The sequence below is a fragment of the Cyanistes caeruleus genome, chromosome 16, assembly GCF_971803275.1.
Source record: "Cyanistes caeruleus chromosome 16, bCyaCae1.hap1.1, whole genome shotgun sequence".
Taxonomy (NCBI): Eukaryota; Metazoa; Chordata; class Aves; order Passeriformes; family Paridae; genus Cyanistes; species Cyanistes caeruleus.
Genome location: NC_141716.1, coordinates 7,414,334 through 7,440,334, shown reverse-complemented (window position 1 = coordinate 7,440,334; position 26,001 = coordinate 7,414,334). Strand labels below are relative to the sequence as shown.

General features: G+C 53.9%; 2 protein-coding genes across 28 annotated transcripts in view; one reads left to right on the top strand and one right to left on the bottom strand.

Annotated features, from left to right (window-relative positions):
* The window catches only part of TPX2 (TPX2 microtubule nucleation factor), a 14,242-nt gene extending 7,317 nt beyond the window's left edge, over positions 1-6,925 (bottom strand). For 4 of the 14 annotated variants that reach the window (XM_023939751.2, XM_086853082.1, XM_086853084.1 and 1 more), the window contains exons 1-5: positions 6,399-6,566; positions 1,677-1,829; positions 1,291-1,416; positions 997-1,105; positions 333-464 (exon numbers count right to left, since the gene is read on the bottom strand). In XM_023939751.2, the coding sequence (XP_023795519.1) occupies positions 333-464; positions 997-1,105; positions 1,291-1,416; positions 1,677-1,779 (470 nt within the window). In that variant the 5' untranslated portion in view covers positions 1,780-1,829; positions 6,399-6,566. The other 10 variants (XR_015277068.1, XM_023939750.2, XM_023939753.2 and 7 more) reach the window with 4 other exon arrangements.
* BCL2L1 (BCL2 like 1) lies at positions 6,835-26,001 on the top strand. Of its 14 annotated transcripts, none has more exons than XM_023939760.2 (3): positions 6,835-7,001; positions 8,671-9,331; positions 24,236-26,001. In XM_023939760.2, the coding sequence occupies exons 2-3, from the start codon at positions 8,777-8,779 to the stop codon at positions 24,371-24,373; spliced, it is 693 nt and encodes a 230-aa protein (XP_023795528.1). In that variant the 5' UTR covers positions 6,835-7,001; positions 8,671-8,776; the 3' UTR covers positions 24,374-26,001. The 14 variants fall into 14 exon arrangements, with proteins under 14 accessions (XP_023795528.1, XP_086709215.1, XP_086709216.1 ...); XM_086853089.1 differs by having other exon boundaries at positions 6,835-7,679; positions 8,666-9,331; XM_086853090.1 differs by having other exon boundaries at positions 6,840-7,679.

The window sequence follows — 26,001 nt, the reverse complement described above, 5'->3', positions numbered from 1 at the left end:
ATACTTTAGTGGTTAAGTTAATTTGAGAAATATTTTAGCTGTGATTATTTCATAGCTAATGACTGCCTGATGACTTCTGGATGGATAAGCTCAGACAAATTTAAAACTGACAGACACTGAGTAAGAAGGTGAAGAAGCCCATGCTTATTTCATTCACATCTCTACCTCCAAACAGAGCAATTCCTTCAGCATTTACAGCCATTTCTTGTTCATGAAACCAGTATCAGCAACCAGTTCCAGCCACCACCCCCTAACTTTCCTGTAAGAATGTTCTCAGCCAGGTGGAAGCCAGGCTTTTCCCAGCCCTAAACAGAAGGACTTGGATGACATACATTCTCATTTTCTTCAAGGGTGGAACATCTTCCTTATTATCCGGGGCATTAGCAATTCTCTCTCCTTTGACTCTGCCTGGCTGCTTGCACTGCTGGGTTTTCCCCTGCTTTGTAGCCGGTCTCCTGCCCGGTCTAGAGTAGGACAGAAAGCAGAGGTCAGTTTTCCCACAGATCTGAGGAGACACATGCCCTGGATAACACTTTTTGTGTCAGTGAATCCCCTAACTCCACCACAAAAATTGTGTTTAACACAACAATCTAGATGCAGCACGATTTAAAGTTTAACAATCCATAAGCTAAACACTCTTTGCTATATATGAGCATGCAGAGCCCCTTGCATTCATATCAAGAATGAGTTCTGCAGATATAAACAAAGAAACTTTATAAGCCATCTCAGTTTCAGATATCCTCACATTCCAGAAGCTCCTGGTGCTGTCGAGTCTCATTTGACAAGTATGTGAGACACTGCATTACATTTCCACCCTAGAGACTGCCCCTCCAGCTTAGACAGCAGATCAGATGTCCCAATACACGATCTCCATGTTGGAGAACTCCAGCCCCACAGGATGCCCCAAGAACAGCTAGAACTGCAGATCCTGAGACCAAGGACCTGCTTAGTTACACTATCATCAATCATTGTACAGACTGAACACAAATATTTCACCTCTGAGGGGCCTCTGCAGGGGCAGCAGCTCTCCAGGTTGCCAGGGACCCAACAATATTCTGAGGGACCGCGTTGCCCTGGGCACATTCTGCTTCACCATCTCTTTCACCTGAGAAAGGGGCAAGTGTCAGCTCATCTATATATACACATACAGCACAACTACAAGTAAAACCACATGAGACTTCACAGATAAGAGTTTATGAAGATGGCTCCACGAAAGCCAGAGGCCTGTCCATTTTGTCAGTGAAAAGCAGGTAAAATTTATTCCCTCCCTGCCACACCATGCCAGCTTACTCATTGCTACTTCTTGTGATGGGACAGAAGAGAGAATAACATCAGGCTTTGAAAAAGCAGAGTTGCAGTGTGAGACCTTGTCCAGATTTTCTGCAGGAGGGATGTTCTCCAGATTGGCCTTTTGGTCTGTAAGGAGAGAAAGACTTTTACTGCACACAGTGTTAGGAATTGCTAACAATACCCCAGAATATCATTATGAGACTAACAAAGTCAAGTTACAGATGATAAAATTTAAATACAAAAAAACAGAACGAAAGAAACTCTATCCATGATGAATGATGCAGTTAACATCATGATTAATTGGCACAGAAACCAGACTCAAAACAAGGATCACATCAAGGTGTCATCCAATGAGGAAACAACTCAAGGAGTTGGAAGCAACTTACCAAACCAGGAGTCTGCATTGTGTACATCATCCTCATTCAGAGTTGCAAAATCGATGCAGATGTTTGGGACATCAAAAGAATAACGGGAATCTGGCTTAGACATCTTCACAGCCACACTGTCCCCACGAGCCCTCTGTCTCCACTGCTACAGCCCTTTAGAAAACAACAGGATATCAGTGGCATCATCCCCAACCTCTCCTCCTCTGCAGAGTTTCTAGGGACAGACATTGGGACAGACTTTGGTACATCCCTGCTTCTTGCACTTCACACCTTTGGGCAGAACTCCACATGAGCAATGCAGAGTTTTATTCTACTGCTGATCTGCAAAGCTAAGGAGATTTCACCACTACTGACATTTGCATGTTCAAACTATCAGAAAGATCAAGTTTTGACAGGATTTTTTTTCTACCTCTAGGTGCTAGAATTGTATTTTTTAAGAAGTATAAAGCTTTTCCAGAGACAAACTGATTTGCACTTCCTTCCCTCACCATACACAAAGAAGAGTTCTTACCCTTACAGGACTTACAAAACTGATGAGATTCACTCCAGAGCACTGCAATGCACAGCCTCTCTCCCTGAAGGGCTACAAACAAGAACTAATGACACAAAGGTGCTCTTCTAATAGATTTTCAAAGCAGGAAGAGGGCTCTGCAGAACACTGTTACTGGGCAAACAGTCAGAAGGAGGGCAGTGTCAGGCACTCTTGCATTCTTTAGCACTAGCCCGAAGCTGGCCAGGCTATAAACAAACTGAGCACTGTGACCCGTGTCAAACAGTCCCTGCAGCTAATTAATGAAGCACTGACAGCAAGAGGAGTCCCTGTGTCAACAGGTGATATTAAACTCAACGGAACAGGAATAAAGCCAGTGACAAAGTTATAAACCCTGAAATTAAGACAAAACCTTCTTGCAAAGGTGTTTTTGTGATGCCTTGAACAGCTGTGAGGCAAAGGCCACAAGGATGTTATAAAACACCCCCCAAGGAAATCACCTGAACTTTGCTTTTATGAACCCAAGAAATTCCAAAGCAGCATATTCCTAACCCATAGAGCCTCAGCCCTAAACCATCTGTCTAGGCAGACCACACATGGTTCAAAACCCAGATGGTGTAACTCAATAAATAAGAAAATGGTCAAGAGTAAAGCAAAGCAGTGTTTAGGGGGTACCACACTGGTCACAACCACTGGGCCCCGAGGATGGGTGCACTGAGAAGCCTTCAGCTCCCCAGAGCAGAGCTGTGATTGTTAAAGGCAAAAACGTCATTAGAGAAGCACCAGCTACCCAGCTGGGAAGATGTCAAGGTAGGGCCCAAAGAAGGCAAACAGAAGAACTGGAGCCAAAACCAACTGTAACTGAGCTGGAGACATGGCTGGAATCAAATGCTTTCCTACTGCCCTTAATCAAGATAGAATTTCTGTCAACACTTCAGACTTTTTTAAAAATCAAATGCGTCATCTGCATTCTCCCCTCACCCTCTCCAGTCAGAGTCAGAGCTCTGGGCATCATGTTTCATAGCTACATGTGCCCACTGCTACACTTTGCAGCTTTTTACTGTGTAGAGTCCATATTCCATAGTGGCACCACCCTCATCACTGACCTCCTCAGTGACCCCTTCTCTCTCCCCTCTATCTCAGACAGAAGAAAATAGTCAGGAAAAGGATTGTATCACTGCCTCAGTTTCATACTCTTGATTCTTGAAAGAGACAACAGGGAGATAACTGTTATTGTGACTGAACTCCAGAAAGTCCATTTCAGTCAGATGAACTCATGGCATCCACTCCTCAAATCCCTACATATCCTCTAAGTCCTGCCTGGAACAGGACTGACGGTGAAGGAGCAGCTCCCTGAGAGGCATCCTGCTCCTCCGCCCACCGACTCGGGCTAGGACAGGGATCAGCCAGGAATGCTCTGGTGATTTATCACTCCTGTGCCCACCACAAGGCATCTGCAATCCCAAGAGGCTCTGCCAAGCACAGCCCAACACCCACTGCCCACTCCCTGCAGGCATTTTAAAACACCCGGTTGTGATTCTGACAGCACAACCACATTTATCTCAATCCAAAATTCTCTCTGCACCACGGCATTCATCCACCAGAAGGGAGGCATGGAAGTTTTTCCTCATTAATAGGGGCGTTCCCTAATTAGCAGGCAATGAGTGCATTTCCCCAAGCGTGATTACAGGCATGCTGTAATCCTACACAGCTCGGCGTGGATTTAAAGCATGACCCTGCTCTCCCCCACATCCATCACCTCTTGTGTCGACACGGGTGTCTGCAGCAAGCCAGCCGGGGAACCCTCACCCCCGTTCTGCAGGATCAGCTTTCACCTGGTTTGCAGAGCTGCTGAGCCAGGAAAGGAGGATCTGATCTTCTCACTTGCAAAAACACCCCAAATTCCTTCTATAAAGCAACTACTTAGTTAAAACCTTCATTTCTTTCTAGGTCTGCTCTCTACTCACTGACCTAAACGTGCTTCCAGAGCAGCACAGCTGTACCCACAGGGAGGAATAGGCAGTGGGTTCTCTGGACATCAGGTTTCTTTTGAGTAACTACACTTTGGCACGTTCCAGAAGAGTGCCTTGGCATGGTTTAGATTAGTTAGCTTTGAAAAAGGATTACACTAAATTGGAACAAGCATTCCTATCCCAGAATAAGACTGATCCAACCACAAGTGCAATAGGTATTTTGGAATAACTTCACACCTCACTCTAATCCAAATTAGCTTTAAAATACTGACACGATTCCATGACAGATGTATTCAGTGTCTTTGTCTCAATGTAGTTGTGAATTTTGTGCCAACAGCACAAACTGCCTGGACAAAGAAGCCTCCCAGTCATTCAGGCCATGGTGTTTGAGATAGGATGCAGCATTCCAAGATGAGAAACAAGGTCAGAGGGAAGGAGGATGGAGGAGTTTTGGAGAGTAGCAAGGACAGAAGTGATAGGGACACAGAAAGGTTGTGATAGGACAAGTGGGAATGGCTTCAAACTAAAAGAGGAGAGATTTAGATTAGATATTAGGGAGAAATTCTTCCCTGTGAGGGTGGTAAGGCTCTGGCAAAGGCTGCCCCATCTCTGGAAGTGTTGAAGGCCAGGTTGGACAGAGCTGGTCCAGTGGAAGTTGTCTCTGCCCAGAATGGTGATGGGAGGTTAGAACAAGATGATTTGGGTTTCCAACCCAAACCAGTCAGATCCTGAGGAAGGCCAAGGGATCTGCTTTCTTGCCACTTTGCAATATAGATAATAAGGTCCTGGTGAACTGGAGATGATGCCTTATCACAACACACCACTGGAGCTTCACAAGTTACAGATATTATTTATGGCAAACCCTAACAGGATCAGAAAACACAATAAACAACAGACACACAAGGCTATTCTAAGTTACATCTGATCCACATGCCTCAGAACCCAAGACAGGCAACCAGGAATAAGCAAGAGAAGCTTCCCCAAGTCTAAGGCAACTGCATGGGAATGTGCTTCAGCAATTCCAGGGCATTCTGCTGGGCTTCAACTTAAAGACAAGATGCTGCACTAACCAGGCAGCTTTAATTCAGCTTGGCAGCTTCTTCGTTGTCCTGCAACTCAAGAGTTTTCTGTTCTTTTTATTGGGATAGTAATCCAAGGTTTTCAGGGGTTAACATGCAAGTTGCAGCATTAGAAAGGGATATAATTGCCTCTCTGAAGTCCTGTCACCACAGCCTGGTAAGAATCATCACACCACAAAGCCATCACCTAAACTCCCTCTGCATGATGCCAACAGCCTCAGAAAGTCACCCTTCATGTTTGCTTTTCCCTGAGCAGGGTTAAGTAAACACTTACAACAGTCTGGATCTACAGCTTCTCCCTCCTCTCTCGTGTCCCTTACTCAAAGTTCAATGGGGATTTCTTGCAGCACAAAATCAACACTGGATTCACCATCCCCCAGAATGCTGCTATTCCATCATTTAATGCTCAAACTAGGAGACAAAGCCTTTAACTCTCAACAGCTGAGAGTTGAGGCCATAGAGAGTTCCGCAGACCACCCCGACCAACAGCCCAAAGTACTGGCACAGCATTTGCTCTGCTATCAGACCCGCCCCCATTCCCAAAAATAAACAGCCCTGATATCTCGTGGGCCCTAAAAAAGATCCCACAAGTTTCAGAAGACACGAAGATGGGACATTCTAAAAATAGATGTTCAAGGAAAAGTAAATTATTTTTAGCTTGCATAACCTCAACTAATTGTTACATTAAGTTGAAGGTCCTCCAGTTTAAAAAAAGCCCCGCATAAAAATAGCTCCCCTAATGTTTTTTCTGTTACTTGGGCCAGGTTTTCCCTGCTTTGCTTCCCTCTTTTTCCTGGGAAGCAGGATTTGGACTGAGAAGTTACAGAACTTTCCGTCGTGAGATACATTGTTTCATCAGATTTCGTGGTTAGTTAGAGACTTTGAACGCTATCTCACCCCCGAGGCACCCACCCCACCGTAAGGCACAGGCCCGGCGCTCCAGTACCGTGATCCCGCCAGGGAGCGGGAACCGCCCGCCATGGCGGCTCCTCCCGCTGCCGGCCGGGGGCTCCGGGCTCAGCTTCCCCAGGGAGGGAGGGGTTCGCAATCAGCCCCCCGGGGCTCCGTTTCGAGCCCGCCCGCCAGGCACCGCGACAGCGGCTCCGGTCACGGGCTGAGCGGCCAGAGCCGCCTTCCGCATCCGTTTACCCAGCCGAGCCCTCGGCCCCGTTATCAATACCTGGGCTCAGAGAAGGCCCGGGGAACAGCCTCCTCGCTGGAACGAACAACCAGACATGGGGAAGGGCTGTGGATCGGGGAAAGAGGAGCGAGGCTGGGGGTATCCAGCCAATACCCCCGCACTCACCTCAGCAGCAGCGCCGCCGCCACTCCGCGCGGCGCCTCTGCCGCCGCCGTTAACGGATTTCAAACAGGGCTCGGCCGTCCGAACCCACCAATCAGCGCCGGCGTACGGCCCTGGCACGCGCTGATTAGCTGGACCTCTTGAGGACCCGGATAAGCAGACGCCGAGTAACGCAGTTGCGTTCTCCCTGCAAAGCCTGACGGGAAATGTAGTAGATGCTTGCACAGCGTCACAATGACCGGGCGAGAACCGAACCACAACTCATATAATGCATTGCGGGACATATTAGACCAATCAGAAAAGGCAGTGCTTTGAGTCGTTCTGGAAAGCCTATCAGCGGCTGGTGGGCAGGTGCGGCCGGGCAGGAGCCTACCGGAGCCGCGGTCTAATACTCCGGCTCTATCAGTGTCCGCTGCCCGGCTTCTCAGCACATCAGCCCTTCTGATTGTTGGGCACGGGGAAGGCAGCTTCCACCGCCTGGTAAGACCGGCCAGATTTCTCGATGCTGTGAGGAGAAAGTGCCCTTTGCAGAGCAGCGTTATCGACCCCAAGTACTGCATAATCTTCCCCGTGGCTTTGGAGAGGGATGGACAGTCAGCTGTTAACGGAGGGGCAGGCCCCGGCTGTCACAGTCGCCTTGACTGCTCCGGCACTGCCTGCATGAACCTCCTCTCACAGCCCCGCCACGAGCTCCCTGAGCACTGTGGAGACACAAAACCTCACGTTAGCTCCCGATTGCTCTGAGGGGACGGCGGCCGTGTCAGCGGCAGGACCGAGCCCACAGGGAGCGGCGAGAGCGCAGGCCGGAGCTGAGCCTACCGCGGCCAGCAGGGGGCGGCAGAGCTCCGCCCTCAGCCCGGCACCTTAGCGCCTGCGCAGCGGCCCAGCCGGCACGGCGCGTGCGCACCGTGCCCCCGCGCCGTCCAACCGACGCTCCTCGCCCAGCCTCGAGGCGCCGTGCGCATGCGCATCGCCCCGTTGCTGCCCCCTCCCACCCCACCGCACCCCCCCGGCCGCTCGGCGGGCGATGTGGAAGGAGTCCCGGAACTGCTGAGCGGGCCGAGGCCCGGCGGGGCTCCCGGCGACCTCCGGCGTCGCCGCCAGCCGGGCCCGCGCGGCATAGCCGGGAAGGACGCGGCCCCTGCGTCGGGCGCTGAGGTGAGGGGCGGGGTAGGGTAAACCATGAGTGACGTGCGGCTCAGCCAAAGGGAGAGGGTGCTGCCGGGCCCCCACCCCTCGGCGCTCTCCTGGCCGCTGATTGGCTGGCGTGTCGGCCGCGCGGGCGCCGTGTCGGCCCTCGTGCGCGGCCCCGCCCCCCAGGTACGGCGACCGGTGGAGCCGTCCGGGGACCCTGGGGGGGGCGATCCGGTGACTGGGGCAGGTGGTCCGGGGGTCTGGGAGAAGCGGTCCGGTGGTGGTCGGGGCAGTCCGGAGGCCGGGAAGACCGGCTACCCCCTGTGGCGCTCCCGCCTGCCGCTGCTCGCCGTGTCACCGTCCCGGCCTCAGCGGCAGCGCGCCGCAAACGGTGACTGGAATCGCTCCCGTAAGGACGCAGGGCCGTGCGGCAGCACCCCCGGTGGCGAGCTCTCGCCGGTTTTCAGCGATTTATCCTCTCCGCCTGCGGGGGAGCGAGGGGCCTCGGGGCTGCGGGGGCTGCGGTTACCCTCAAACCGGGCCCCGCCGGGGCTGCCGTGATCCTTGGGTAGCGCTGCCCGCCCGCTGTCGTCGCTGCAGCCGTTGGGTAACACCGGCGAAGGGGGGCGGGGGCGCCGGGCCCTTTAACGGGCTGGGCGGGGCGAGGCGGAGGCGGTGCTGTTGCGGTCCGGGCCGACCCGAAGCTCCAGCAGAACGAGAACCGCCTCCGCCCCGGCCCGCAGCCGGCCTGCCAGGCGCAGCCCGCACCCGGTGAGATCTGGGGTCTGCTCGGAGCGAGCCTGGGGGTTCCCGGGGCTCGAGGCTGGTTTCTGGGGAAGGGGGTGTTGTGGTCGGTTCTCCGTGCGGCTTCAATCTGGTGGCCCTGAGCTTCGGCGTAGAGCTGCGGGGTGATCTCAGTATAACGATAAGCTATCGGTGGTAATGGCGCGGGTGCATCTAAGAGCTGTGGCATTAACCGTTTCGGTGCCTCTCTCCTCCTCTGTGCTAAGGTCAGATGCTTCCATCGGTTGCAAGGAAGAAGAGTGGAGTCAGAACCTGCTAAGTGCTGATCGGCTTGTGCTCCGGACCATGAACTCATTGAGGGTGTCCCAGGTGTGAAAATGTACAGCAGTAATCGGGAGTTAGTGATTGACTTTGTTTCCTACAAGCTCTCACAGAAAGGATACAGCTGGAGTCAGCTGGAGGAGGAGGATGAGAACAGGACTGACTTTGCAGGGGAGGAGGACGAGATGGACGGCGTCCTCAACGGGAGCCCCTCCTGGCATGCACCCACCAGCCACATAGTGAACGGAGCCACCGTCCACCAGAGCAGCCTCGAAGTCCATGAGATCCGTCGAGCAGCTGACGTGAGGCAGGCGCTGAGAGAGGCGGGGGATGAGTTTGAGCTGAGGTACCGGCGGGCGTTCAGCGACCTCACTTCCCAGCTCCACATCACTCCCAGCACAGCGTATCAGAGCTTTGAGCAGGTAGTGAATGAACTGTTCCGCGATGGAGTGAACTGGGGCCGCATCGTGGCTTTCTTCTCCTTCGGAGGAGCCTTGTGCGTGGAGAGCGTTGTTAAGGAGATGCGGGTATTGGTGAAACGCATTGTGTCTTGGATGACCACGTACTTGACCGACCACTTAGATCCCTGGATCCAGGAGAATGGCGGATGGGTAAGAACACCTCTCTATGGTGGGGGTGGCTGCCCAGGCCCTTCCTTGTTCCAGGCTGGCAATGGGGCTGGTCAAACCAGAGCACAGCTCCCTGCAATGTTTGTGCTAGAGCTTGTCCTACCCCTTGCAGGGAGGATAAAGTGGTGTCCTGCCCTCTGTGCTCTTAACACTCTGTCCCAAGAGGTTCTGCCCACCTTGTTGACACAAATAGATATGCTCAGATATGTCTTTCTCCGTCCCTGCTTTTTCTCCTTCTCCCTGGATATTATGTAAAAGACCAGTTTTTCCAAGAGCCTTTGGAAAGCTAATGTCATCCAAGCTTGTTCTTCAAGCAGAGCCCTGGCTCTGGGGCATGCTCCCAGTGTCATTAACAGCAGGGAGTGGAGCTTCCTCCTCTCCAAGGCAGTGTTGTAGTGGGCTGGCTGGTGATTTGCTGAGGTACCAGCTACTTCTTCATTCTGGAAACAGCACTTGCCTTGCTCAGGGTGAAGTGAATCCCACAGCAGATCCTGGTGGGTGGGTGGGCTTCTGGTACTGTCTGAGCTGGTGTGGTGGGAGCCAGGGCTGAGGTGGAGGCAACCTCTGTACTGGGGAGCTGCTAAGCCTGCAGCTGCTTTTCCCTTGGCAGGGAGCAGTGCTCCCAGCTGCCCCAGCAGCAAACCCTGGGAGCTCTCAGTGGTGAGGTATTAACATGAATAAGCATTTCTTCAGGAAGCATTCTTGAAATGCCGGGTCCGGCTGTGCGGTGCAGTCTGGGACTGCCGGCGGGAGGTATATGACCTACAGATGTCTGAGTTTTCATTTGGCTTCTGCATCTTAGTGATTCCCTGCTGGTGTAACCTTTACCGGTTCCCACTGGAAAGAGTTCATGCTGTCAGGCATTGGCATCTAAACAGTGGGGAATTGCCTCCTTGCTGGGAGCTGAGGCCTCTTGGCCCCTTCAGCTCACAGTTTATCCATAGAACCCAGAATTTTGGGAAGGGGACAGGAGCCTTTGAGCCCAGCATTGTGCTCTGCACCCTCCTGGCAGAGAAGAGGCTCTCCCCAGCTCCCTGTGCCTGGCCAGCAATGCTAGGGACCCTGGAGAAGAAGGGGAGCTGTTGCACCCAAGGAGAGGGAGCTGGTTCAGGGAGGGTGAAGGAGAAGGAATTCCAGGAATGTGACCGCCCTGGGCCACTGCCTGGGTGGGGCTGCTCCGGCAAGGAGAGGAGCTTGGTTTCGATTAATAACCGGGATCTGCTGGCCATTTCATCTGGCAGTATGTGGCCCATTAGCGCTCTCATCCTGCAGATAGCCCTGGCCAAATGCAGAGTTCTTTCCCCCTCCTTCTGCTTTTGGCTTTTAGAGCCACAGATTAGTCTTGGAATTAAGTGATCAAACTGAGGTTTCCAAGCTAGTGTGGCTGTTGCTGTTAGTGACGGATTGGGCTGTATCCTGGAGACCTAGGCGATAATGCAATCTGATTTTTTGTAAATGAACTCTCTGGGGGATTTAGATTAAATCACTGGTGGAAAATCACTGGTCCCTGCTTGTGGGGAATGAAACACCTCCTCCCTCTGTTCCCCGCCCCCAACCATCACGATTCAGACTCTTCAATTTTTTTGTGTCTGTCTCTAAATTAATTGTTTGGAACAAATATTTGTTCAACAGATTGTGGAAGGGTCAGGATTCCTCTCTATCTGACCCACCCACCAGCTCCTGCTTTTGAAAAGCCGTTTCCCACTCAGGGGACCGCCTTGCTCTCTTGTTCTAACCTTGAACCGGGGTTTTAACTTCCCTGCCCAGGTTGTGCCGTTGCCTGGGCCATGCTGGGAGCTGAATGGAAGCCCAGCAGGGTGGTGAAGACTGGTGTGTGGGGAATCCACACCACCAGCCACCAAAAGAACAGTGCTGGGCAGTGTTGCTGCTGCCAGCCTGTTGCAAACCCTGAGTGCTCATTTGACATCTTGGCTGTGGCTTTCTTCCACTCTCAGCTTTCATCATGTCCCTTTCTGGAGGCAGCCATGCCATTCCACACCAAGAGACAGAGGCCATAGGAGCTCCTGAGTGCCTCACATGTGGGGTGTGCACGGGGATGCTTTGCTTTCCTTCGCTCTTGCACGATTCCAGCTGCAGGGAGAAAGCTGCTGGCCTTCTGCCAGCTCTCCCTGCAAGAGGAGTGCCACCCTGCCCTGGCTGTGATGGAGCCGTCCCTCTCCTGCCACCGTATTTGCACAGGGAGTCTGTTTGGTGCATTGGAGCTGTTTGAGCCTGTCCCATTCAAACAAAGCACTCCCAAGTGGTGCAGCAGGCAGGTCCTGGTGAGAGAGATGCAAGTTCTAGCAGGCCTGCTTGGCAGGGCCCAGGTGGTTTGTGTTTTGGAGCACTGCAGCACTTCTCTTCCTGGAAAGCCCCTCTGAAAGAGGGAAGGATCATGGCTCCATAACAAGTGCTGCACAGCCCAATTGTGTAGGAAGCTCTGTTTCATTCCCCACTAGTGGAACAAAGGCAGCATAAGAGGGCCATGGGGTGCAGGTGCCTTTGGAGGCTGCTGTGTGCTGAGCTGTAGCAATTCTCTTGAGAAATCAAGTTTTGAGGCAAGGGGAAATAGTAAATCTTGCTCCATAATGTTAGCATAGGAGTATTTTGTCACATTTACTGTCTCTGCCTTGTTTTGCCCTCTGCTCTGCAGTCTGGCACTGGGAAAACAAACAAACAAGAACAACCCAAGGGGAACGTTTAATAACCAGCCAGAAGAGAGCTGCTGCCTTGGCAAGCCAGCACATCCAAAAAGGAGGCTTTCCTGGGGCAGTTGCTTTGACCAGGACCAGGTCCCACTAGCTGTGAAGTTGAAATGGTGATGCTAGTGGGGATTGGGAGTCATGGAGGGAGAAATCTGGTGAGTTGGAAGGAAGGAGGGGGAAGCGCAGGGTGAACGGGAGAGAGCCTGGCAGGCAGAAATGTACTGACCGTGCATAATCTGTTTGAGAAAGGAAAGTGAGCAGTATTTCCTGCCTGGCTGTGACCCTCCAGTGCATGACAGCTTTCCTTCAAGCCTAAATCCACATTCAGAGTGGGATTTTAAGGAGGGAGGGTTTTCTGGATGACCTTGGAGTTAGATCTGTGCATATAAATTCAAGAGGATTGTGGGGCATATGTTGAGGACCAACTTGAAGGGGCTGTGTCAGGCTAGAACTGAAAGCAAATAGCATCTTTAGCACCAGTCTATGATATGTGAATCCCAACAAACTGTACTAGGCTGAGGGAGAATGAGCTACTTCTGGTTCAGTGCTTCCTGGGTTCTCAGTTGACCCTGGCCACACAGGACTTGGTGTGCTGGGACATGTGTTGTGTCACCCTGTGGACTAGAAGCTTGTGATTCTCTTTGGGGAAAACCCTTTGAAGATGTCAATATAGCAAGCTCATTTTTATCTTTTAAATTTTTTTTCTGAATGGTAGGAAATGACTCAGCCTGTGTCATATGACAGCGCACAGCTGGGATTTTGTCCTGTGCTCTGGCTTCAGGCTCCTCAATGGTTTCAGACTGAGAGTTAGACTTTGATTCTCAGCTCTTTGGAAATGCTTTTTTTGGCCTTGTGCCTTGTGTCCCAGGTATCCTGCACAAGCTGTCCCTGCCACTACCACGTTTCCTGGAAGTGTGGTGCGCCAGAGTTCTGCCCTTCTGAGTGTTACAAGTTGGGTTTTGGGGATGCCCCCAGACTTCTAATCCTGTTTGAGATCACAGCCATTTGTTCCATGCGATGGTCAATGTGCAGCAGAACTGACTAAGTGGAAATGACTGAGCATAGCCAAGACCATGCTTTGTGATCTTGAAGATGAATCCTACGGCTTCATCTCAGGCTGAGAGAATTGGAGATGTTCAGCCTGGAGAAGAGAGGGCTCCCTGCCAGTGCCTAAAGAGCCTCCAACAGAGCTGGAAGGGGACTTTGGACAAGGACATGGAGTGACAGGACAAGGGGGAATTCCTCCTCACTGACAGAGGGCAGAGTTAGACTGGATATTAGGAAGGTTCTCTGCCCTGTGAGGTTTATGAGACACTGGCTTAGGTTGCCCAGAGAAGCTGTGGGTGCCCCATCCCTGGATGTGTTCATGGTTAGGTTGGATGGGGCTTTGAGCAACCTGGTGTGTGGCGCTCAGCTGCACTATTGCTTTGCGCTTTGTCCTCGGTTATTATTTTACAGTCTTGATCCTGTGCAGCTGAGACGATGGCCCCACTGCTATCACCTGCATGGGGTGAAAAAAATACTGTCCTTCTGCCAGTGGGATTCCCCATGTCCCTTCACAGTCCTGGCTATTCCTCCCTGGCTGTGGGAGCTGCCAGCAGTGTCCTGTCTCAGGCTGTCCTGCCTGGGGCAACCAGCCCAGGTAGCTGTATCCTCTCTGATGGCTGGAGATCTGGGCTCAGCGTGCAGATCCCTGGCAGCTCCTCACCCAGCCTTCGACCTGGGAGGCTTTTCTGCAGTGCTCTCCAGGAAATGCCATTGGAATGACTTCCACTGCAGCTTCCTGCCCGGCCCACAGCAGCATTCCTGCCGCTAGACCAAGAGCATTGCAGAGGCTGATTTCAGAGCTTTGCTCTTTACCCCCTTTACTCGTTCTCCTTCTTTGGGGCCCTGCCTGTTTTCCTTGCTGCCTCTCGGTGTGTGGTGCAGTTTGATTACGTTCCTTAGATCTGTGATTACAGCAGGCGCCTGGAAAGCCAAACTCCTGCCCGTGGCTGGCTGTGGCTCAGAGCAGCCCACTTAACCCCGGGGTCTTTGAGCGAAAGGGATAGCGTTTCCTTCGCTCCCAGGGGAGCCACTGGCAACTCTGATTCGTAAAGCACTCTGAGGCTCTTTAATCCGAAGAGCTGAGTGTCATTTAAAAAAAGACCTGTGAAATAATTAACAAACTGTTTCTTGCTGCTCTGTGTTCACAGCTGCTCTCAGTAATGTCATTCCGCCTGCTCATCCTGCTCCTCTCTGATGCTGGAGCCGGGTCCCTGGAGCGCTGCCCGCGGTCTCTCCCTGTTTCAGCAGCAGTGGGGCGTCCCAGCACAGCAGAAGGGGTGGGTGGGAGCTCTCTTTTTCCTCAGTGGAAAGAGAGCTTTCTGCATGTGTCTGGGCTGCTGTGCCTGATTTCTGTGGAGTTCTGGTATGGTTTGTGTACATGGTTCCCCCCTGCCTGCAGCACACACTGGGTGCAGCTGAATGGTGGTGTGGTGCTCTGAGACCTTTGCTGAAGCTGAGACGGTTTGGTTTCCTTTGGCTTTTACCAAGCAGCTGCCAGCTGTAAGCACAGTCCCATCTTGACATTACAAGGAGTATTTCTCTAGCAGCTCTTTCCCCACTAGCTGTAAAGCCGGAGTATTCCCAGGAGGAGCTGGGGGAAGGGAAGGGATGGATATCAGTTGGAGAAGTGTTGCAGACCTGCTGAACCGAGAGGCAAGGGATTAATGGTGGCTTCTTCCGTGGGAGCAGAAGGGGGCTGGGGGCAGCTACTCTGTCCCCTCTGGGGACCCCAGAGCAGCCAGGATGTTGACCTACCTGCTGATTCAGAGCAAAGGTATTCACTGTGGGTGGCTCTGCCTTTTGGTGGCAGGAGACCAGCTACTCCACCCTCAGCTCTCCTGCTCCACCCTCCCGTCAAGGGAGGGATGTTGCCCTTAAACACTATTGTTCTGAGCCACTAAAGATTAACGCACAGAGTGAAGGCATGAAAGGGAAGCGGAGTCCCTCAGTGCCAGAGCACTCCTTGCATTACTGCCCTGACCTTGGACAGGGAAACTTCCTCCTCCCTGCTCCTCACCTGGAATGATGTGCTGAGGGGTTTTTGGTGCGAGATCTCTCTGAAGTCCTGCTCCTAATCGTCCTTGAGATGCCAAGAGCTCAAGTTAGGGAACATGCATTCCAGAGGCGTGGGAGAGCTTCTCCCACAGTGCACTCATGGAGGGGGCAGTAGGGCAGGCTCAGGGCACGGGCTGGCACCCATCGTGGTCAGGTGGAGAGAAGAGTTACTCTGCCACAGCAGAACAGCCCAGCGGAACGAGGGTGCAAAGGGCTGCTGGGAGGCAGAGCCGTTAGCAGATGGCTCCAGCTGGGCTTACCGGAGAGCAGGTGTGGGTTTCAGGAGCAGCCTTTTAAGAGAGATGTCAGTTTTGAACCCGGGAGGCTCAAGGGGCTGAGCCGTGGCTGCCACAACTCGCATGCTGGGGAGCTGTGACCTAGTTGTGCTGTAGAAATGCTCGGTTTATTTTTTATTTTTAGGTATTTTGCTTATTTTATCCTCATGTTTAATTTAGTTAGCAAAAAAAGAATCGGAGGGCTGAGCAGTGCTGGGAAGGACTGCCTGCAGGCGGGAACGCCCGCTGCAGCTCGGTGCAGCCAGCATCTCTCCAGCCGCCCGTGTCTTCTCTCGGACACGTGCTCACGTGTACCAGCCCAGTGCTGTCTCTCAGGATCTCTTTAATGGGAAACCCAGTGCACTCAGCGCTGCTGCCTGCCTCCGGGGCAGCGAGGGAGGGAGGGAGGGAGGAGCGGGATTGGGAGCGTTAACCAGAGAGGCTCCCGTGGCCACAGGGACTGTTTGGATGTTGTGCTGTAGCTGGTCTGCCTTCCTTCTGCTGCTGGGAGCAGGAAGCTTGGGGAGCTTGGTGTTTCAGGGGGCTTTGGGCTGGTTACTTTTTCGACTGCTGCTTGCCTCTGCACTGGCACAGCATGCCCAGGGAAGGGTAATGGGCTGTATCTGCAAAGAGGGAAGTTTCAGGGGGTTGTGCGATTCCCTTGGGGAGAGCTGTTTGAATTTATTGCATTATCCTCCTTCCTGCTCAAGCTTGTGTTTCAGCTGTGTCTGCAGACGTAGCTGCTGATTTAAGTAGATCCAATTAGTAGCTAGCTCCTGGCATCAGTATCCTGCTTGGGGAGATGAGCCCTGGAGATGAGGAGCCTCGGGTGGGAGCAGGGCTGGGCTCAGCCTTTCAGCCCCTGTTCCTGATCTAGGATGGACCCAGAGTTCCCCGGCTCACAGGCCTGCACCTGAGCTCAGAGGGAAACCAAGGCAGGTGTCCTGCTCCGTGCTCTGCCTGCCCAAGAACAAAGAGCAGGCAGGTTCTCCCTGCCTGTACCGTTGCCAGACAGGTGCTCTTAAGAGTGAAATCAAATACTCCAAAACGTGACAAGCTGGCAGCAGGCAGGGCTTGAAGCAGGAGCTGAGGCTGCTCATGCCAGGACTGTGCAAGGGGCTTATGGGCAGAGCCATGCAGTGACCTGACTCTCGGGGTGGGACTCCAAAGGGAGCTGCTGGAACTGGCTGCTTCCTGAAGGAGCATGGAAGGATTTTCTTCTCTACTGGAGGATGAAGGGCTCTTTGTGAAGCTCAGAGAAGAGGTCTAGACTGGAATGGAGCTAGTTTGATTTGAATGCAGCTAGTGCTACGATCAGATGGAGCAGGACAACTGTCTACATTGCTTCTCTGAACAGTACCAGTCCCATTTGCCCATCTCTCTGGTTTGTGCCACCGTTGAGGCTGAGGAAGACTGGGGAGACACTACCAGTGTTGTGCAGGGAGCATGTCTGGTGACACTACGTGGCATTACTCTCTGTGTGGGACTTGTGGTGAGCTGGCTCAAGGATTGGGCTGGGAGGTGGGTGCTTGCTGTGTGTGTGGCTCTGGGTAGTGCCTGGGTGACATGTGACTTACATACAGAGAAAACAAGGTGTTGCTACCAGTAAATCAGCCATCATAGAGTGTTGCAAGTGTATGTCTATACTTGTATGGCTCACCAGTGTATTAAACTTGCTGGAGAGCTAATGTCTTTTAATAGAGCAACTGACCTCATTTAGAAGCTTCCAGTGCACCAGCCAGTGATTATTTCATGCAACAACATGCATGGAGGAGCCCAGGGCAGAGCACAAAGTCTCCTTCTCATGCTGCTTTGCTCTCTCTCTCTCTCGTGTTTGCTGCATCAGCTGCCCACTGTGCTTCCTGCCCTCAAGTCAGCAAGGATTTTGCTAAAATGGACTTTGTGGCTTGAATCATTTGAGATTTCATGGAACTAACAGGAAGTGAAAACAGAATGAGCACATCTTCCTCCTCTTCCTGCACCTCCACCCTTTCCCCTTTTTCATTCAAGTGGCATGTAAGAATTATAGCAGCCTCGTGAGGTGCCAGGGCCGAAGTGGGAAGTGGTAGAGCTTGGCCATGGCTCCTTCAGGATGCCGGTGGGCGAGTGGCTGAGGCAGGAGAACCAGGCAGCTCTTCCCCAGTATCCGTCTCCTCTGGGGACCATTCCTGCACCAGCCTGGCTCCCTTGAGCCCTGGTAATGCCTATGTTCCTTGTGGGGTGGGTTTGGTGAGGCTCACGGTGCGGGAGAGGACCAAAAAGAGCTGTCAGCATCGCCCACTCATCCCCTGGCAGAAGGGAACGTGGCTCAGCAGCCGGGCACACGTGAGCATGGCACATCTCCCCGGCACAGGTTTCCCCACGGTTACACAAGGGCACGATTGCACAGGAGCTCTGACGTCCAGGAAGAGCAATGACAAGGTGAAAATTGAGCTCTGTTCCCTGGATGCTGGTGGTCCTGCTGAGGTGCTCCGGCACAGTGAGCTGGCCACGGCCCTCTGCTCCCCTGCCCCGCAGGCGGCAGATAACCGGGACATGAAAGCAGGAGCCTTCCCTGCCCCCCGAGCGCGCCCCTCGCACAAAGGCTGCTCTGCTGCGGGGCTCAGACACCATCTGTCCGGTGGGGAGAAGCATCAGAGAGACCGTCTTTCCTCGGACTATTCCACTTAATGCCCTTTGGAAAACAATCCCATTCCCAGCAGGTGCTAATCTCTTGAGTGGATCCGGCTCAGCCAATGTGTTCTTCGCTGTGCCTTTGTACCAGAGCCGTGTCTCCTGCCATCCTCGTCTGCCCTGCCGGGTGGACCCGGTGCTGGCCAGGGCTGTGGCACCTTCGGGAGCCCTCAGCCTGGTTAGCTCTGGGAGGAACACTGATGAAAGATGGATGCAAGTGGATTAGTCATTCACATCGTCTCCAGCTTTAATACACATGAATGTTTCAGCAGATTTCTGGAACGGAGAGTGCAATTCCCTGCTCTCCATCTCGTGCTGTGCACAGCAGTCTCCCGGGGCAGGAACGGGGGTTACAGCTGTCACCGTAGCCTCTTTCATGTATTTGGAAAACGCTGAAATTGTGCTGAATGGTGTGGGGTTATTGCAGGTTCCCTGGAGCCGGTGATGAAACCAGTTTGACAGAAGGCTGCCGCGGCAAGGATTAGGGCTGGAATGTGCTAGTGAGGGTTTGTTTCTGGTTAGAAAAGAGCTGGCTCTGGCCCGGGCTAGGCTGGAGCCCCGCAGGTCTTTTAGGCTTTGGCCCAAGGGACAGCCTCCCTGCTGGTCCCCCCATGCAGCCCCACAGCAAAGCCCGAGTGAGAAGAGAAAGAGGGGATGGGATGTTCTTATTTGAGTCTTTTGAATTTATGGCTGTCTCCTTCCCAGTTGCAGGTTTCAATGAAAGCCCTGGGATTTGGGCAGTAACAGCACCCCAGAGTCCACAACACCCCAGCATCAGCTCCAAGGGCAGGAAAGGCAGGAGAGGGGGTGGGTGGGTGGCATTCCCTGCCATTGTCATGGAGATCAGCAGCTGCTTCCCTGGAGGTCACCATTTGCATAACAGTTAGAGCTGAGTCTCTGGAGTATTTGCACCTGCAGCTGCTGTCCCCAGAGCCCCTTCCTCTCTCTGTGTCCCAAAGCCCCTTCCCCACCCCACTCTGAGCCTGCCTGGGGTTGCTGGTGGGGACCAGTGGGGTGAAGCTGCAGATTTTGCCTGTCCATGGGAGGGGGATTAGAACTAGATGATCTTTAAGGTCCCCTCTAATCATTCTAAGATCTGTATTTCTATGGGTAAGGTCAGACCTGCATTGGGTGGCAGGCTCCCTTGCCATGCTCCTATGTCAGGTGCTCACCTTGACCTCCACTGCCCAGCACTGCAGGCAGTCCTGTGACCTCTGCAGTCACACTTTCTCCCTGCTGCCCTCATTTCAGGGCTAGGAGTGGTGGGGGCTACACATGGATACAGCATCAGGGGGAGCAGGGCAGAGGGAGAACCTCTAGGATGTCTCTTCCATTCATATCACAAAGGGACCCACAGAGCTGCGTTTACAGGATCCCAGTGTCAGCCTTTGGGAATACTTGTTTTCTTTTATTCTTAAAGCTCTCAGCTGCCTTTTCCCCCCTGTGCTTCACCTCCAGGTTCACATATGCCAGCCCCATGTGGTGAGCTGGCAGCCCAAAGGGGCTCTGGGAGCAGGTTGCTGTCGATACAGGGCTTTGTTGTGGTCTGTGCTGAGCTGCTGCCTTTCTTTTTCCCTCCTCGTCTTGCTGCTCAGCACAAAACTGTTCCCAGCATCTCATTAACAAATGTCTGGTCATCCAGATGACTCTGCTCCCGGCCGCCAGTTGCTGTTAGACCTCTGAGCAGGAACACAGCTGTACTTACGGTGAAGGTAAAACAGAAACAGCCTTGTTTTCAAGGGAAACATTGCCTCGTGATGAGAATGCCTGGGTTGGGAGTCAGACGCTGTGGCTCATGCTGCTGGCTTGCACACAGCTCTGGGAAAAGCACTTAACCTCCCCATAGCTCTGTTGATCCATTTGGGAACAATGCTGTCTTATCCCACAGGAGATTCTGGGGAATCAGCTCATTTTTGATAAAACACATCAGGATCTTTAGGCTGGAAGGGCTGTTATGCATGCTGAGGTGGGGGCTGGGGTATCAGAGCCATGGGGAAGCTCCAGAGTCCAAGTCTCCGTGTTGAAGTTTGACCAAGTTCACCTGAATACTCCCAGTAGAGCCTGGCTCTTTGCTGGCTTTCAGAGCTTTGTCCTGGTATTTCAGTGACCTCCACACCCCTCACCCCCTTGTGCAGGGCAAGCTTTGAACCCCAAACTGCCAGAGCCCTCCCCTCTCCACTCTCCTGCCTTACCAGAGGCCAGATGGGAGTTTATTGCCCACATCTGCTTCCTTCACCTGCCCTCATGGCTCAGTGTCACCGAATCCTCTTTCCCCGAGTGCTGGGGCTTATCTTGAAAGAGGAACCTGCTCTGCTGTGCTCACTCTGAACTGGATACAGCAACTGGTGTGGGCAGCACTGGTGAATGAAACCAGCCAAACAAATGAGAGCCTCAAATTTTAGGTGTTCCCCTTCCCAGGCCAGGATGTGAGTAGTGTTTCAGCCAGAAGTCATGCTTCTTTAGTCTGCTCTCCCACCTGAGACAGCACTTTAGGTCAGATCTGCTTCTCTTGCCTTTTTGCCACAGGGCAAAAAGTGTGGGCACTGGGCAGTGTTTAAATGGTTGCTGCATTCCCCACAATGCTGGGTTGTAGTCTGGGGCTCTGTGAGTGTCCAGAGAACTTTTGGCACTGCAGAACCTGCCTGCCCCAGCTCTGGGGAGTGGTGGAGGCTGTCTCTCCAGGTTCTCTGCTTCCTGCAAGCAGCATCTGCAGCAGGAGGGAAACACCCCCTGCCCCAGCTCCTCCAGCAAGTGGTGTTTTAGGCTCCAACAAAAAATGTGGGTTCCTTCCCCAGCTCTGGGGAGGAGAGGCAAAGACAGGGGATTGCATCTTGCATAGGAATAAGATCTCTGCTTCCTCATTGCCTGCTCCGGAGCATCCTCCTCTCGGACGTGTCAGTCAGCCCGGGGTGGGGAAGGGGATGTGACGGGTGTTCTGATGGAACAGCCTGTTCTCTCGGGTGGAAGAGGCCCGCAGATTGAGACACTGAAGTGCTGTTGCTACCACAGTCCTTGTGATCGGCTCAGGAATTCCAAATATTTCCTCTCAGATAAAGGTGACTGGGGGAGGCCAGAAATATCTGGACGTGTCTGGGCAAGCCTGAGATCCAAACACCAGGCCAGAGAGGTCAGGATCAATCCTGGGAGTGCTGGGCTTCAGGTGTGGAGCGGTCGAGGCCAGGATGGTGTGGGAACAGAGCAAGCTGCCTTTCCCTAACCTTCAGCCTGCCCCCAACATGGGCAGGAAGGACGCTTCTGCCTGTTTTCCCACTCCCTCTGGCCTGGGATCTGGTTCCCAGGGGAGACATCTGTCTCGGGTCCTCTACTGCCCCAGCTGTGGCTCCAGCAGCTGCTGCTCCCTTCCCAAGGGAAGGAGAGGGGCTCATGTCCCCATCCTGCCCCTGCCAGACTCTGGCTGTGCTCCTCTCCGCCTGTAGCACCCGATAGCTCTGCGTTCACTGGGTGCCATTTATCTCTCCTTCAGCAAACACTTCCTTTTCTTGGAAGCAAGGGCTTCTTGGAACTGCCTTTCCCCAAGCTCAGCAGCACATGCCATGGAAAAAGCAACATGGAAAAGCGGCTGCCAGCCCTTCTTGGCTCCCTGCCCCGCTGGGGGGGGCCTCTCCTGGTGCCTGCCCTATGGAGAGGCTGGAGGGATGTGTGGCCCTGTCCACCACTGCAGCTTTCCTGGACACAGTGGGGATGTCCCTGCTGTGGGTCAGGAGGAACCTGTGGAGATGTGTGGGACTCTCAGTGGGGCAGGTCCTACTGAATCCCTGAGGTAAGCAGATTTTCTGGGGAACACATCACAAGGATGCAGCAGCCTTCCTCCAGCTGAGCGTTCTGCAGCCTCAGGTGCTGTGAGCAAGTGGCTGGGATGTGTGTCCAAGGGAAGGACCATCCCTAGAGTGAGGGCCCTGGCACTGAGAGGTCAAAACATATGCTGAGTTGGAAGGGACCCACAAGGATCATCAAGTCCAACTCCTGGCCCTGCACAGGACAGCCCAGCAATCCCACCATGTGCCTGAGAGTGTGGTCCAAACAGTCCTTGAACTCTGGTTCAGGCTTGGTGCCATGATCACTGCCCTGGGGAGCCAGTTCCAATGCCCAGCCCGCCTCCTGGTGAAGAACCTTTTTCTAACATCCAATCTAAATCTCCCCAGACACAAATGTTGTAGGGGCGGTGTTTTTTGGACAGCTGCCTTCTTCCCCAGTTCCCTGTGCCCTCCATCCCTGCCAGCCTGCTCTCAGTTTGCTGCCACTGCCATGCCCTGCCACAGCCCAAACTCATCACCACCTATCAGTAGAGGGATTTCCTGTGCCAGAATTTAAAATATCTCCTTCTTGGGTGTGGGCTCTGCTCCTATCCCTCTTCTGCAGCACATCACTCGCTGTTCCCTGGGTGAGTGGACTCACCACAGGAAGCAGCCCTCACCTTTCTCCCTGGACAGCACCTGCCTGTGAGCTCCATCCTGCCCGTTCCTGCAGGGCCAGGACACAGTACAACACCTCCACAGATCCTGTGCCAGCTGGTAGGCATGGTGGGAAGCGAGCTGCCTTCTGCCACTCTGTGTAGGTGGTGGGAGTCACAGAATGACTGTCATATCCCTGAAGAGGACTCTAAGGGAGGTGGTAGCAGTGACGTTCCCCAGGGTGAGTTAACAAAGTCCTGTGTTCCAACACTCTGCCCTTGGGTCTGTGAGTACCGCCTCGTGGTCACGGGGTGTGGAAGGCAGCTGGGGGAGGTGTCTGGTGGGAGATGGAGAAGAGCTTTGGTGGCAGAGGCAGGTGCTGAGGTACACAGCTTATCAAAGACCGGATCCCTTGTGGTGGGGAGCCCTGTGCCATGGAGAGGAACACAGCCCAGCTCCCTGGGAGTAAGCCTGCAGGTCTGCTGCACACCCTGCCTTGAAAAACTTTGTGAGCTTGGTCATAGGTATGTAGCAAAGTGAAGAGACAGCCCACAAGCTGTGACCATCCTGGGGCTGTTTGGTGGAAGCTGGGAGACTTGGCACCATGTTCCAAGGAAGAGGGGCACCTGGATGCCAGCCATGACCTGGGCACCAAACCCCTGTAGTCCTGAGGCCACAGGCTGCAGGCAGGTGTGGGGAGGCAGAGTGCTGGCAGACAGGAATGCTCCCCCTGCCCGTGCAGAGGCCATGACGAAGCGTGACAGCGTCAGCCGGGCTTATCTCTGCTTTCCCAGAGCAGCCGGGTTACTGGAACTGCATTCACTTATCAGGGAACAGGAGATCTTGCTGGGAAGATGGGCTCAAGGTGTGACAGCATCAAGCCCCTGCTGACGCTGAGCTGCTGGCGATCCCTGAGCTTGGAGCTTGCGGCTTCCTCTCTGTCCAGACCTGCACCTCCTGCTCAGCCCTGATAAACCTGACAGATCCTGGGCCACGTGCTTCCCTGCTGCCTGCCCCAGGGACCCCTCCTGCCCTGCTGGGTGCGGCTCAGGGACCCCAACAGCTCTCCTTATGATGGGCTGAGGTCCTCCCAGCCCCTGCTGCTGCTGGAGATGAAGGGCTGGAGGCAGCCAGCTTGGACGAGCCGGGCCGGAGTGACTGCATTCCTGGCCAAGCCTCGTGCTTGGCCTGCTCACTTGAAGCCGTGGGAAGGCAGTAGCTTGGCGACCCAATGTCTGCCTTCACCACAGGGATTCGTGAAATCCAGCTCGTGTTTTGGAGTAACCTGCGAGGGCCAGGATGTAGGAGTGGCAGGTGGGAGGCTCCACTGTAGATACAAAATCATTGGGGGGATGCATGGTGTGGGCTCCCACAGCCGTAGGCATCAGCCCTGCTGCTGCTTCCACGGGCTTTGGCCAGGGAATGGAGCCCAGTGGGTTCCCACTGCAATGATTTCTATCACACTTGGATGCTAATTTTAGAGAGCCAAGAGCACGTGATGCATCCCCTACCCTGCCCACATGGTGTTCTCCTCACAAATCCTTTCTGGCATCCTCTTCTCTCATGACTGTGCTTCTCCCCTTGCCCTGTGTGCATGATTCAGAGTGAGGAAGCACAAGGCATCTGTCATCTGCCTGGTCCCCACCACCGCTTTCCTGCCAGCCCTTCCCTCTGTGCTCCGCTCGCACCCCTGTGCTCACCACTCTCCTCTTTCCACAGGAGCGCTTTGTGGACCTCTATGGGAACGATGCTGCTGCCGAGGTGAGAAAAGGCCAGGAGACCTTCAACAAATGGCTCCTGACCGGGGCGACGGTGGCCGGAGTGCTTCTGCTGGGATCCCTGCTGAGCCGCAAGTGAGCTGCCGCCGCCGAGCCCCCCATAGCCAGGACGGCTGCGCCTTCACCGCCACATCCACTACACTCCGCTCCTGAGCACCATCACCGGCACAGGGGGGCAGCCCCTCCATCCCGGCCGAGCACCCTGCTCTGTGGAGTTTTCTCCCTCGTGCCGCCAGCTCCTTTTATTGTAGCCCGTCTTATTTACTGTTCTGTTGTGTTTTAAAGGCGCTGAGGCCAATGCAGCACTTCAGCCACCGGCTCCCAGTGCTGGAGAGATCCAGGCAGCTGGGGGGGGCACAGGCTAGAAGGTGTCCCAGCCCTGCAGGGTTCTCCAAATAATTTGGAAGAGAATAAACAGACTTATTTTTGCATGTGTGAGTGCGTGCGTGTGTGTAGATGTGTCACTAATATAAAGTTCCCCAGCCAGAGCAAGGGTCAGGCTCCGTGCCCCTGTCTCTGGCATGCTCAGGCACCAGGAAGAGGCAGGCTGCCCAGCGGGATGGAGCTTCCCTGCAGCATCCCTGTCCTGTCCTTGCTTCTCCAGTCAGAGCTCATCCCTGTGGCAGGGGGAGCAGGAGGAAGAGGCAGAGAGCAGGAGTGAGGAGCTCTGCCCTTGGTCAGCTCCGCGTGAATTCCTTTCTTCCCACATAATCAGTTGCTGGGAGCTGCTGCCTGTCCCAGATGAGGATGGTGTGCCAGGCCCAGGGCTGTACGTAGTTTGAAGGGTTCTTTGTCCTCTTCCTCCTCCTCACTCCAAATGTAGATGGCTGCGGGACAGTGCTCATCCCTTCCCAGCCTGCTCCTCTGGGCTGGCAAAGAAAGGAGGCAGGAGAGGGGGAGAGTGCTTGTCCCTGGCACAAGGGGCTTTGCAGAGAGCTGGGGCTGTGGTGTCCAGGAATGCAGAGCTGGGGATTGGGAGGGTCAGGGGAAGCACCTTCACAGGGGTGGCAAAGCCCAGGGAGCAGCTGATTCATGGGATGAGCGAGTAAGCAAGCCCAGGGGAGATGGGAGTGAGGGCTGGCACTGGCTGAGAGCCATCTCCACCTCTGGGGAGCCTCTTTGGGGACAATAGGAGCTGTTGGCCTCTCCACTGCTGTTCCACACGTTCCCAGTCCCATAGTGCAGGCAGATCCCTGTCCCCATGTGTGGCTGTGACGGCTGCATGCAGTGACTGAGGTGTCTGGCTTCCCTCTCCCTCATTCCCATGCTGCTCCTTTTGCTGCTGGAGCAGGGAACCTCCAGCCTTTGAGCTGAAATTAGCTTCCAGAATAAATGCCCTCATCCTTCGGAGCCCACCGCGGGCAGACACAGCTGTCCACAGCTTGTCCGTGTACATACTGCCCGCGCTCTGCTGTACATATACGAGTAGTTTTTAATTCATTTGTGAATACTATTAATGCTATTTTTGTTATCTTGTCTGTCCGTATTTATGTGTGGGACCGTGCTCCCTGCAGAGGCCAAGCTGGGATGGAGGTGGGGGGAGAACTGGAGGCTCCAGGGGGGCTCACTTGGCCACTGAGCACGGACTCGCGCTCCTCATGTCGGACCCACTCAGATCCCGCATGGGGAGCACGAGGATTAGCATTAGCCCATTGAACGCTTCGGTTTGCAGGTGGAGGTGAATCCACAAATAAATTTGTCATTCAA

Coding starts and splice junctions, on each gene's coding strand:
- BCL2L1 (XM_023939760.2), top strand. CDS start 8,777: ATGTACAGCAGTAATCGGGAGTTAGTGATTGACTTTGTTTCCTACAAG. Junction 9,332..24,235: donor TCCAGGAGAATGGCGGATGG/GTAAGAACACCT, acceptor CTCTTTCCACAG/GAGCGCTTTGTGGACCTCTA.